The sequence below is a fragment of the Mobula birostris genome, chromosome 3, assembly GCF_030028105.1.
Source record: "Mobula birostris isolate sMobBir1 chromosome 3, sMobBir1.hap1, whole genome shotgun sequence".
NCBI lineage: Eukaryota > Metazoa > Chordata > Chondrichthyes > Myliobatiformes > Myliobatidae > Mobula > Mobula birostris.
Genome location: NC_092372.1, coordinates 18122061 through 18136163, shown reverse-complemented (window position 1 = coordinate 18136163; position 14103 = coordinate 18122061). Strand labels below are relative to the sequence as shown.

Sequence of the window (14103 nt, the reverse complement as noted above, 5' to 3'; positions counted from 1 at the left end):
TTTTCCCCAGAGCAGAATGGCTGATATGAAGGAGTATAATTTTATGGTGATTGGAGGGAAGTATATGGGGAATGTCAAAGTTAGGATATTTTCTACAGTGGTGGGTGCATGGCCAGCCCTGCCAGGAACGGTGGTAGAGGCAGATATACTGGGGACATTTAAGAACCTCTTAGATAGAATGATATTATAGAAAAATGGATGATAGAAATGAAAGATAGAAAGTTGTGTAGGAGGGAAAGTAAATAGTAGAGAAGGTTAAAAAGTCAGCACAACATTGTGGCCCAAAGAGCCTCTACTGTGCAGTAGTGTTCTATAGTTTCATCAATATCGATTAACCCCAAAAAATGTGGAGGGAAGAAACATCAATATGGTTAATTTAACAAAAAAGTCCCACATTTCTGTTAAATTTCGTGTTTCTTTTTCATGACAGTAATCCCCAAATACGAAACCTGTGTTTTCATAATTTGAGCCATTTTCGGGGTTAATTTATAAATCCTGAGGAATGCAGTAACAGCTCACTGACCAAGATGAAAAAGTTCGTCTTCATTATCGGTTTGTAGTAGTATGCAATCTACATACTGAAACAGGCACTTGGGACAAGAAGATTGCAGTCCCTTAGCAAAATGTTGGTGGAAAAATGGAGGAAGAGTTGTGGTAAACAAGTTTAGGTATTTTGCTGAACCTGGAAATTAAAAGCTGATTGACCAAGTGGTGAAAACCTAACTTAATGTCTGTTGCACTGCTGGTATTTAGGGCAGCAGTGAAGGTCCTCCATCTCTATCTGTGTAACGATCTAAGACCATTACTAATGTCCAGAATAGTAAAATAGCTAGCCTGAGGACTTAGTCTGATCACAGTTGCAGGGATTGTAGAAACAGTAGGAGTGACTTGATTAAGCTGGTAATAATCTATGGTTACATACTAGGGTCCATCTGGTTTACAGACAGGCCAGGTGGTTGAGTCCCTGGAAGAATGCCTCATTAAAATAACCTATGGATTACTTCAGCACCCTTACGTTCTGCTTCTATTGGAAAGCTGCATGGTGTCTGGGGACTGGGGTCAGGGCCTACAGCTTTGACCTGTCCTTGCATATTTCCATAATTGTGCTTGCATTCTGCAAAAACCTGGAAACATTTCTGGATTCATTCATGGCTTTGGGATAGGGAATATGTGGAGTAAGGCCAGCCCAAAACTCACCCATGATCCAACTGTGGCTGTAATAAGAGCCAGTCAATACCAGTTTGAGGGTGCTTTGTTTACAGTGATTCATAGGATAAAACCTAAGGAAAAACTGCCCAAGATCAGAATGCCTTACTTTAGGGTACAAATCTACAAACGCTTGTACTAAAGTTACCATTGAGCAAGAGGTATAGAAGCATTTTTGTTTTGTGATCTTTCAATTAAATCTATTGCATTTCTTGGATTTACTATGAATGCCCATAAGAAAATGAATCTCAGGGTTGTATGTATTTTGATAATAAATTTGCATTGAACTGTGCAAATACAAATAAATAATATCAAAGATATATGTAGTAGTGACCTTGAAAGTGAGTCTATAGGTTGTGGAATCAATTCAGTATTTCACAATTCTTTTTGTTAATTTCACAACTTCAAAGATATGTTAATTTTATTTATATTTTACCCACACTAGATGAACTTGGCCGTGGCAAATTCTCCCAGTCAGAGACTTGAGGACTTCTGGAATTACTGGTCTCGAGTTATTCCTATCATCTCTTTGCCTACCTTTTTATACATTTCTGTATACACTTCCCAGACAATGCTTTGATTGTCCTGCCAATTATAAGGCAATGTCGACTCATTTTCTATATATGTATTTAGTCATAGAGCACTACAGCACAGAAACAGGCCCTTCAGCCCATCTAGTCCATGCTGAACTGTTATTCTGCCTCATTCCATAGACCTGCACCTGGACCATAGCCGTCTTACTCCTCCCATCCGTGTACTTATCCAAACATCTCTTAAATGTTACAATCGAAACCCACACCCACCACTGACAATGGCAGCTTGTTCTGCACTCACACCACTCTCAGTGAAGAGGTTTCCCATAAATATTTATCCTTTTGCCTTTAACCTATGACCTCTAGTTCTAGTTCTAGTTTCACCCACCAGTGGAAAAAGCCTTCATAATTTTGTACACCTCTATTAAATCCCCCTCCCCAGTTCTCTTACACTCCAAGGAATAGAGTCCTAACCTATTCAACCATTCTTAATGACTCCAGTCCCAGCAAAATCTTAGTAAATTTTCTCTATACTCTTTCAATATTACTGATATCTTTCCTCTCAGTAGGTCACCAGAACTGCACACAATACTCCAAATTTAGTCTCACCAATATCTTATGCAACTTCAACATAACATCCAAACTCCAGTACTCCATACTCTGACTTATGAAAGCCAATATGTCATAATCTTTCTTTACGACCCTATCTACCTGTGATGCCACTTTCAAGGAATTATGGATCTGTATTCCCAAATCCCTCTGATCTACCACACTCCTCAGTGCCCTACAGTTCATGGTGCAAGTCCTATCTGGGTTTGTCCCTCCCAAAATGCAATACCTCGCACTTTTCTGCATTAGATTCCATATGCCATTTTTAGCCCATATTTTCCAGCTGGTCCAGATTCTGTCTCAAGCTTTGATAGTCACCCTTGCTGTGCACTATGCCCCTAATCTCCCAATCTTGGCATCATCTGCAAATTTGCTGATCCAATTTACCACATTATCATCCAGATTATTGATATAGATGGCAAACAACAAGGGACCTAACACAGATCCCTGCACCACACCACTAATCACAGATCTCCAGTCAGAGAAATAACTCTAGCTTCTCCCACTAAGCCAACATTGAATCCAATTTCACCTCATTTTGAATGCCAAGTGACTGAACCTTCTTAACCAACCTTCTGAGCAGGACTTTGTCAAAGGCCTTGCTGAAGTTTTATTTTCTTTAAGGCATTGCTTGTTTCTTTGGTTCTTAATGCTTGCTTGCTTGCTTTCTGAATTACCTTAATCATTTGGTTCACAACTATGAGTATTGGCCTTCTCTCCCCAGCCCCCACTATCTCAAATACACATGTGTCTCAGTGTCAGGGATCATGTGAGTTGGGTTGGAGGAGTGATGTACACAGTGTGATGCAGCTGCTTTCAGCTGGAAATTGCTGCAATTATATTCCTACCCTCACATTGACCAGGTGTCCAAATGTCAAAGTGATTTTTTCCCCCACATAATCACATAGTCCTTTCTGCCCCATGCTGACCAAATCTCTTTTGTTGTTTCCTGTTCTTCTACTTAACTCTTTCTTCTCTCCTCATTTGTATACCTGGCACTGTTCTGAAAAGCAAAATAAGAATTAAGTCACTTTATAGAAGATTGGCATATATCAGAACTAGCCAGCCCCAGTATAAACAGATAAACACAAGAGATTCTGCAGATGCTAGAAGTAAAGATAGCGTGCAGTCAGTTTGTCAGGAAGGGCAGGCAGCTGATGGGATTTAGTTGCAGCCAACAGGCTGAGTATCAAATCATTAGGGATGCAAAGTCAGAAAGGACAGCAAATACGGTTCTCAAGGTGTTGTACCTAAATGCGCATAGTATAAGAAATAAGGTAGATGATTTTGTTGTAATATTGCAGATTGCCAGGTATGATGTTGTGGCCATCACTGAATCGTGGCTGAAGGATGGTTGTAGTTGGGAACTGAATGTCAGTTCCCAAGCAGGGTAGACAAAGGTGATGCAGTAGATGTGGTGTGCTTGGATTTTCAGAAGGCCTTTGACAAGGAGGCGCACTTGAGGCTGCTTAGCAAGATAAGAGCCCATAAAATTACAGGGAAGTTACTAACATGGCTGAAGCATTGGCTGGTCGGCAGAAAACAGAGAGTTGGAATAAAGGGATACTACTCTGGCTGGCTGCCGGTTAGCAGTAGAGTTCCACGGGGTCAGTGTTGGGACCACTGCTTTTTACGATGTATGTCAATGATTTGGACTACGGTATTAAGGGATTTGTGGCTAAATTTGCCAATGATACAAAGATATATGGAGGAGCGGGTAGTGTTGAGGAAACGGAAAGCCTCCAGAGAGACTTAGATAGTTTAGGAGAACGCGCAAAGAAGTGGCAAATGAAATACAATGTTGGAAAATGTATGGTCATGCACTTTGGTGGAAGAAATAGACGGGCAGACTATTATTTAGTTGGGGAGAGAATTTAAAGTGCGGTGATGCAAAGGGACTTGGGAATCCTTGTGCAAGATACCATGAAGTTTAACCTCCAGGTTGAGTCGGTTGTGAAGAAGGCGAATGCAATGTTGGCATTCATTTCTAGGGGTATAGAATATAAGAGCAGGGATATGATGTTGAAGCTCTATAAGGCACTCATGAGACCACACTTGGAATATTGTGTGCAGTTTTGGGTTCCTTATTTTAGAAAAGATATACTGACATTGGAGAGCATTCAGAGAAGATTCACAAGAATGATTCCAGGAATGAAAGAGTTACCATATGAGGAATGTCTGGCAGCTCTTGGGCTGTTTTTCCTGGAGTTCAGGAGAATGAGGGGGGATCTCATAGAAGCATTTTGAATGTTAAAAGGCCTGAACAGATTAGATATGGCAAAGTTATCTCCCATGGTAGGGGATTCTAAGATGAGAGGGCACGACTTCAGGATTGAAGGACGTCCTTTTAGAACGGAGATGGGGAGAAATTACTTTAGTCAGAGGGTGGTAAATCTGTGGAATTTGTTGCCGCATGCAGCTGTGGAGGCCAAGTCATTGGGTGTATTTAAGGCAGAGACAGATAGGTTCTTGATTAACCAGGGTATCAAAGGGTATGGGGTGAAGGCAGGGGAGTGGGGATGACTGGAAGAATTGGATCAGCCCATGATTAAATGGCGGAGCAGACTCCATGGGCTGAATGGCCTACTTCTGCTCCTATATCTTATGGTCCTATGGTCCAAAGTTACACGTCATATCAGAGGGATAAAAGGTAGGCGGGGGTGGTGTGGCTCTACTGGTAAAGAATGGCATCAAATCAGTAGAAAGATGTGACATAGGATCGGAAGATGTTGAATCCTTGTGAGTTGAGTTAAGAACTGCAAGGGTAAGAGGACGTTGATGGCAGTTGTATACAGGCCTCTCCACGTGGCTGGGAGGTGGACCATAGGTTACAACAGGAAATAGCAAAGGCGAGTCAAAAGGGCAATGTTATGGTAGTCATCAGAGATTTTAACATGCAGGTCGATTGGGAAAATCAGGTTGGTAATGGATCTCAAGAGAGTGAGTTTGTTGAGTGTCTATGAGATAGCTTTTTAGAGTAGGTATCGTTGAGCCTGCTAGGGGATCGGCTATACTGGGTTGGGTGGTATGTAATGAACCGGAGGCGATTAGGGAGCTTAAGGTAAAAGAACCCATAGGAACCAGTCATCACAATATGATTATGTTCAACTTGAAATTTGATAGGGAGAAAGTCAAGTCTGATGTAGCAGTATTTCAGTGGAGTAAGGGAAGTTACAGTGGTATGAGAGAGGAGTTGGCCAAAATAAATTGGAAGGAGCTGCTGGCAGGAATGTCAGCAGAGCAGCAATGGCATGTGCGTTTCTGGGAAAAGTGAGGGAGGTACAAGACGTGTTTTCCAAAAATGAAGAAATACTCAAATAGTAAAATAGTACAATCATGGCTGACAAGGGAAGTCAAAGCTATTATAAAAGCAAAAGAAAGGGCATACAACAAAGCAAAAATTAGTGGGAAGGTAGAGGATTGGGAAGTTTTTAAAAACCTGCAGAGAGCAACTAAAACAATCATTAGAAGGGAAGAGATGAAATATGAAAGCAAGCTAGCAAATAATATCAAAGTGGATAGTAAAAGTTTTTTCGAGTATGTTAAAAATAAAAGGGAAATGAGAGTGGATATAGGACCACTAGAAAATGAGGCAGGAGAAATAATAGCGGGGACAAGAAGATGGCTGGTGAACTAAGTGAGTATTTTGCATCAGTCTTCACTGTGGAAGACACGAGCAACATGCCTGATGTTGCAGTGTGTGAAGGAAGAGAAGTGGGTGCAATTACTGTTACGAGAGAAGGTGCTCAAAAAGCTGGAAGACCTAAAATTACATAAGTCACCTGGACCAGAGGAACTGCAGCCTACAGTTCTAAAAGAGGTAGCACTAGAGATTGTGGTGGTATTAGAAATGATCTTTCAAGAATCATTGGACCCTGACATGGTGCCAGAGGACGGGAAAATTGCAAATGTTAATCCACTCTTTAAGAAAGGAGGAAGGCATCAGAAAGGAGATTAAAGACCAGTTAGTTGGACCTCAGTGGTTGGGAAGATGTTGGAGTCAATTGTTAAGGATGAGATAGTGGAGTACTTGGTGACACAGGACAAGATAGTATGAGGTCAGCATGGTTTCCTTCAGGAAAATTCCTGCCTGACAAGCCTGTTGGAATTCTTTGAGAAGATTACAAACAGGATAGATAAAGGGGATGCAGTGGATGTTGTATATTTGGACTTTCAGAAGGCCTTTGACAAGGTGCCACACGAGGCTGCTACCAAGTTAAGAGCCCATGGTACAATGGGAAAGTTACTGGCATGGTTAGGGCATTGGCTGATTGGTGGGAGGGGATGCAGTGGATGTTCTATATTTGGACTTTCACAAGGCCTTTGACAAGGTGCCACAGATGAGGATTAAATTGGGGATTTCTGGGTTGCATGGCTCAAAGGGCCACAGGGACCTACTCCACATTGTATCTCAATAAATAAATTTTGTTAGCTTCTTTGTTACCCAAATTGCACTTCCTTTGTGGCTGTTACACTTCATCCTGCATTATTTTGGTGGCGGCTTCATTAATCGGGGATTGAATTCGAGCCATGAGGTAATGTTACAGCTTTATAAAACATTGGTTATATTACACTGGAATATTGTATTCAGTTCTGGTCGTCTCATTATAGGAAAGATATGGAAGCTTAATAGAGGCTGCAGATGAGATCTACCGGGGTTCCTCCTGCATTGGGGAGTGTGTGTCATGAAGATAGTTGAGCAATATAGAGCTTTTCCCTTTGGAATGAAGGAGGATGAGAAGTGGCTTGATAGAAGTGTACAAAATGGCAAGAGGCATAGATCACGTAGAGAGCCAGAGACTTTTTTTCCTAGGGTGGAAATGGCTAATACCAGGGGCAAAATTTTAAGGTGATTGGAGGAAAGTGTAGGGGGATGTCAGAGGCAGGTTCTTTATACAGAGATTGGTGGGTGTGTGGAATGCCCCATCAGGGGTGGTAGTAGAGGCAGATACATTTAGGATATTTAAGAAACACTTAAGTAGACAAACTCATTCGTAAGGCCAGTGATGTTGTGGGGATGTAACTGGACTCTCTGACAGTGGTGTCTGAAAAGAGGGTGCTGTCCAAGTTGCATGCTATCTTGGACAATGTCTCCCATCCACTACATAATGTACTGGTTGGGCACAGGAGTACATTCAGCCAGAGACTCATTCCACCGAGATGCAGCACAGAGTGTCATAGGAAGTCATTCCTGCCTGTGGCCATCAAACTTTACAACTCCTCCCTTGGAGGGTCAGACACCCTGAGCCAATAGGCTGGTCCTGGACTTATTTCCTGGCATAATTTACATATTACTATTTAATTATTTATGGTTTTATTACTGTTTAATTATTATGGTGCAACTGTAACGAAAACCAATTTCCCGTGGGATCAATAAAGTATGACTATGATAGAAAATGGAGGGTTATGTAGGATATGTTAGATTGATTTTAGAGTAGGTTAAAAGCTTGGCACAAAATTGTGCGCCATAGGGTCTGTACTGTGCTACAATGTTCAATATTCTATTTTCTATAAAATGATGCAATATACCCATAGAATCCTTTAGTGTTTTCAATCAAACTAGAGAGGGAAATCTGAGGACAATACGGTATTTAAAAACTTCAAGATCAGTTCTTGACAGCGCACAGAGCCCCTGTCAATGACCAAAGGAGAAACTAATCCTACTAATCTTACCTTTCTCTGTCATGTTTTTTTAAATCTAACTTAATAAAAATCGTCATGGGCACTAGCCTTCCCACCAAGGACATCTTCAATGGACAATGCCTCGAGAAGGTGCCATCCATCATTAAGGATCCTCACCATCTAGGACATGCTCTCTTTTTATTTCCACCATCAGGGAGGAGGTACAGGAGCCTTAAGAGACACACTCAACATTTTGGAACAGCTTCTCTCCCTCTGCCATTCGATTTCTGAACAGACCATAAACCCATGATCACTACCTCACTCTTTGCTCTCTTTTTGCATTACTTATTTTTAATATAGTAATTTTTTATGCATTGCTCTGTACTGCTGCCACAAATAACTTTCATGACATGCCAGTCATAATAAACCTGATTCTGATTCTTAAAAATTACACCAGATGAGGTTCTTCCTGGTTGCAAATGTTAGCATATTTTACATTCCTTTAGGTTAAAAAGTTAATGTTGGTCTCAGCACTGGATGGTGTATTAATGCATATCATTCCTATTCTTAAAATAATACTGAAACATTCTTTTATACAGATAAGATGTTACATGTTTTATGATAAAAGAGAGCACTGGGAAATAAATTAAAATTTGAAGTATCATTATGATCTCTATCCATTCAATGAGTACAAATCTTTATTATATAACAGGAATATTAATAAGTTAATAATCATGTGAATTTGAAGTGATTATAACACATTCATGAATCCTTCATGAAGATGTATGTGAAAAATTAGTGACTTAAAATTAAAACAACATTAGTTTGACACTTGCCAATATTTTTCCTCCATAACAAAATACAAAATAATGTCCTTTGAATTGTACATTCTTGCTTGTTGTTTGCCTTTCCATTCTGTATTGCTGTAACATGCAGGTTACAGAAAAAGATATTGATCACTGAGGAAAATGTCTGCCCCATCTATTTTTGTGACGGGTCAGGACAGTATACATTGTGCCTCCTAAAACTGGTGCAGTTGATACTGATCCCAGCAGATGAGCACTAATCTTACGTAAACTGACACTTCGCACTTTGTGTTAACCTGTCAGTCTTCAGGCCTTGCCATTCTACCAAATGTTAATATTGGATTATTTAGAAATATATCAAGGTGCTTATGTTCCTAATCCTCGGCTGTGTGGGGATTACACGTTTTTTCCAGAGAATTATTTTATGTGTTACTCCTGGTTTCTTCCTACAGTACATCACAATGATACCTTGGTTTATTGGCTAGTTTATATTACTTACGGCGCAGACGGGTAGCAAGGTCACTGGCTGGAGTTAATGATCTTGTGGGTTAAAGGGAATGAAAGGAGGAAATAGAACTGCTCTGGAAGCTGGCCCACACTTGCAGACTAAGTGGTTTCTCCTGTGTCATAAAGAAAAATGAATTAGGTAACAATGATTATTTATCAATGTGTCCAGGACAAAGAAGTGGGCAGGAAAAATCATTGCAGACACCCATCCTGCAAACTGCCTTTTCCAAGAGCTCCCTTTTGGAAAGTGCTATAGGACTATTAAAACAAAAAAAAACACGCTATCTTATAATTTTCTTCCCCCAGAGTGTTAATCTGGTCAACTAATCATAATAGCTCCTCCCTCTATATATTACTTCAGTCACTTCAATGCAATGTAAACACTTTAAACCACTTTTTATAAACACAAGAGATTCTGTAGATGCTGGAAATCCAGAGCAATGCACACAAAGTGCTGGAGGAATTCAGCAGGTCAGGCAGTATCTATGAAGAGGAATAAAGTGTTGATGTTTTGAATTGAGACCCTTTATCAGGACTCCACTTTTTATAATGCTGTTTACATTGTAATCACACGCTGGTAACGAATAAACGCTGCTTGGGCTTCCAGCCAGGTACAGATATTGATAATCAATATAACTGACGTTTTGATGGCAAACTCTGTCATCTTCATCAGGGATGATGCTTTGAATCATTGCATAAAGAGAAGGTGAGGCTTCTTTGTTCTTTAGCATTCCTTCAGAGATGTTGGGACAAGGACATCAATTTGTCATCAAAACATCAGGTAAAATTGATACCTGTACCCGGCTAGAAGCTCAATAAGAATTTTTTGTCATATACACTAGGAAAGCACTAGATTCTCTTTTACATCCTGGTATTTATAAACATTTTATTCCATAATTGTGCTTTAACCTCTAACTTAATTTGTATGATGATTTGTAATTGTAGAATGCTGTTTTTCATTGCGTATTGCACCCTGACAAATACACCGCAGTACATTCCTAACACAGTGGATTCACTTTAATTGGGGCAGCCATTTATTTGGGACAACTCCTAAAGAACAAATACTAATCGAGAAAATATCTGGGATTCCCTTTGTTTCATTGGGACACAATGCTGCTTAAGCAGGGCAGGAGACTTGCCAATTATTTTCTAACTAGTGCCAGTCGCGTGCACTTGAGTGCCGGTTAGACTCTACACCATGCTTAGAGTGAAGAGTTTTTAAAAAGCAAACGAGAGAAAATCTACAGATGCTGGAAATCCAAGCAACACACGCAAAATGCTGGGGGAACTCAGCAGGCCAGGCAGCATTTAGGAAAAGAGTACAGTCGACGTTTCAGTCCGAAACCCTTCGGCAGGACAGTTTTTAAATGGCGTCAGCTGTGTGTGTTTGTATTCAAAAAGCAGTGATTTTTTTTGTCTACTGGTGAGAAATAAGCAGTAACATAATTCTGAACAGTTTTGTTCACTGCAGTTTCAAGCACTAAGGCTTGGAGATGCCAGAAACAGCTGAGAGTGAAAATGAAAAGATTTCACTCCCTTAGCAAGTTAGGAACAATGATGAATTTGAAGCTATTGACGATTATCTTGAATGTTACAATAAAATGAAGATTTGGAGGATGCAATCATGGCTCTGGTTAACGTGTTGCCCCTGGAAGTCTCTATGGAGAATTCCTCCATCCACAGCTATTAGGAACTAATACACAATTTTATAGTACTGTAGTAGTATTGGTAGTGTTCTAATTTGCTCTGCATTTCATTTAAATACATAATTTGTTACTCAGTTAAACAATAGTTTGTGCTTTATATATCTTTTTAACTATTTCCATGAAATTTCGGCTAAGTAGGGCAGCCGCTTAATTGGGCCAAAATGTACTGATCTGGATGTATTAACCAGAATTGACTGTACATGTAAATGTATATGATTGATCCTTGATCTTTAATCCTTATTTTCCATGCAGATTTTACAATATATGTTCTACAAATTCTGAGATTAATTTGGTCTTATTTATCATTATAGGTCTTGGCTTGGATTCTGCCAAACTTGCTCCTCAGATGAGCCAGTCTGACTGGCCAGAGATGAAGAGAATTTTTGCAGAAGCCTTTGCCACAAAAAGTCAAGAGCAGTGGTGTAAGATCTTTGATGGGACTGATGCATGTGTGACTCCTGTTTTGTCATTTGAAGAAGCTGCTAATCATCCACATAACCAAGAAAGGGGATCTTTTGTCACCGATGAAAATGGGCAAGTCAGCCCCCGACCAGCCCCTGTCCTTTCCCGGACCCCAGCCACTGTCAATCTGGGAAGAAACCCAGAAGTGGGAGAACACACACAACTTGTATTAACTGAATATGGTTTCACCAAAGAACAGATAAATATGCTGCTGTCTGCTGGAGTTATTGAATGTAGAGGATCAAAATCTAATTTGTAATGTTGTTATATCTGTCATTTAATTATATTAGACCATAAGATATAGAACAGAACAAATTCTATTTGCTCTGCCATTCGATCATGGCTGATCCCAGATCCCATTCAACCCCATATAGCTGCCCTGTCACCATATCCGTTGATTGCCTGAGGAATTAGGAATCTATTAATTTCCATTTTAAATATACCCACGGACATGGCCTCCGCCACAGTCTGTGGCAAAGCATTCCATTGATTCACCACTCTTTGGCTAAAAAAAAAATCCTCTTCTGTTCTAAAAGGTTGCCCCACAATTTTGAGGCTGTGACTTCTAGTTCTGGATACTCCCACCATAGGAAGCATCCTTTCCACATCCACCTTATCTATTCCTTTCATCATCAATAGGTTTCATTGAGATCCCCATGCATCCTTCTAAATTCCAGTAAGTACAAGTGGAAAACTGGCAGATGCTCCTCATGTTAACCCCTTCATTCCTGGAATCATCCTCATAAACCTCTTCTGGACTCTCCAATGACAATACATCCTTTCTAAGATAAGGAACCCAATACTGTTGACAATGCTCCAAGTGCAGCCTCACTAGTAGCTTATAAAGTTTCTGCATTAACTCCTTGTTTTTATATTCTATTCCCCTTGAAATAAATGCCAATACTGCATTTGCCTTCTTTACCACAGACTCAATCCGTAAATTAACCTTCAGGGAGCCTTGCATGAGGACTCCTAAGTCCCTTTGCACCACTGATGTTTGAATTTTCTTCCCATTTAGATAACAGTCTGCACTTTTCTTCCTTTACCAAAAATGCATATATCATACATTTCCAGACACTGTATTCCATCTACTACTTTTTTGTCCATTCTTCCAATTCGTCTAAGTTTTGCTGCAATCACATTGCTTCCTCAGCACTACCTACCCCTCCACCTATCTTCATATCATCCACAAACATTGTCACAAAGGCATCGATTCCACTATCTAAACCATTGACAAACAATATGAAATGTAGTGGTCACAATACTGACCCCTGAGGAACACTATTAGTCACTGGCAGCTAACCAGAAAAGGCCCCATTTATTCCCACTCATTGCTTCCTGCCTGTCAGCCATTCTTCTATCCATTTCAATATATTTTCTGTAACACCATAGGATTTTATTTTGTTAAGTAGCCTCATGTGAGGCACCTTATCAAATGCCTTCTGAAATTCCAAGTAAATGATGTCCACTGCCTCTCCTTTGTCCACCCTACTTGTTACTTCCTCTAATAGATTTGTCAAACAAGATTTCCCTTTACAGAAACCATGCTGACTTTGAATTACTTTATCATTAGTTTCCAAGTGCCCCGAAGCCTCGTCCTTAATGGACTCCAACACTTTCCCAGCCACTGAGGTTAGGTTAACTGGCCGATAATTTCCTCTCTTTTGTCTTCCTCCCTTTAAGAGTGGAGTGACATTTGTAATCTTCCAGTCATCTAGTACTATGCCAGAATCAAGTGATTATTGAAAGATTATGACCAATGTATCTGTTATCTTTTCAGCAACCTCTCTCAGGACTCTGGGATGTAGTCCATTTGGTCCAGATGACTTATCCACCTTAAAACCTTTGAGTTTGCCTAGCCAATAAAAATTAGGACATTGATATAATGAAGGAATTCCGCAACGTTATTAATGTAACCAAATTAACACAGTTGTATCAAATGTTACCTAATGTAAATATATAATCAAATTAACATGCTTTCAAAAATAAACATTTCATTTTAACTTTACAAAATTTTGACAAGTTTTCATTCTGAAACACAAAGCGCTTTGCTTGCAGTGATATACATTCAGTGATCACTTTTATTAGGTAAAGGAGTGCAACTGCCAATGTAACCCATTCACTTCAAGATTCAGTATGTTGTGCGATCAGAGATCAGAGAACACATGGTTATTTGAATTACTGTCACTTTCCTGTCAGCTTGAACTAGTCTGGCTATTTTCTTCTGACCTCCTTCGTTAACCAGGTATTTTTGCGCACAGAAATGCTGCTCACTGGATGTTTTTTTTCGTTTCTTGCACCATTCTCTTAACTCTCAAGACTGTTGTGTGAAAATCCCAGGAAATCAGCAGGTTCTGAGATTCTCAAACCATTTCATCTGCCATCAAAAATCATTTCATGGTCAAAGTCTCTTGGATCACATTTCTTCCCCATTCTGATGTTTGGTCTGAACAACAGCTGAACCACTTGACCATGTCTGAGTGCTTTTATGCATCGAGTTGCTGCCACATGATTGGCTGATTAGAGAAGCCCTCCAGCGGTCGAGGTCGACCTTGGATGGTGCGTCGTATCTGTCCATGTAATACACAAACCAGGGCAGCACGAATGAAGACCAAGCAATTGCCGATGCAGCAAGCTCCCTTCTTCAAGCAG

At 40.1% G+C, this 14103-nt stretch overlaps 1 protein-coding gene across 9 annotated transcripts in view; it reads left to right on the top strand.

Moving 5' to 3' along the window:
- amacr (alpha-methylacyl-CoA racemase) overlaps positions 1 to 13458 on the top strand; it is a 94768-nt gene extending 81310 nt beyond the window's left edge. For all 9 annotated transcript variants that reach the window (XM_072252281.1, XM_072252279.1, XM_072252278.1 and 6 more), the window contains one exon: positions 11301 to 13458. In XM_072252281.1, coding sequence (XP_072108382.1) covers positions 11301 to 11710 — 410 coding nt within the window. In that variant the 3' untranslated portion in view covers positions 11711 to 13458. The remainder of the gene's footprint in view (positions 1 to 11300) is intronic.
- The last annotated feature ends 645 nt before the right edge of the window (positions 13459 to 14103 follow it).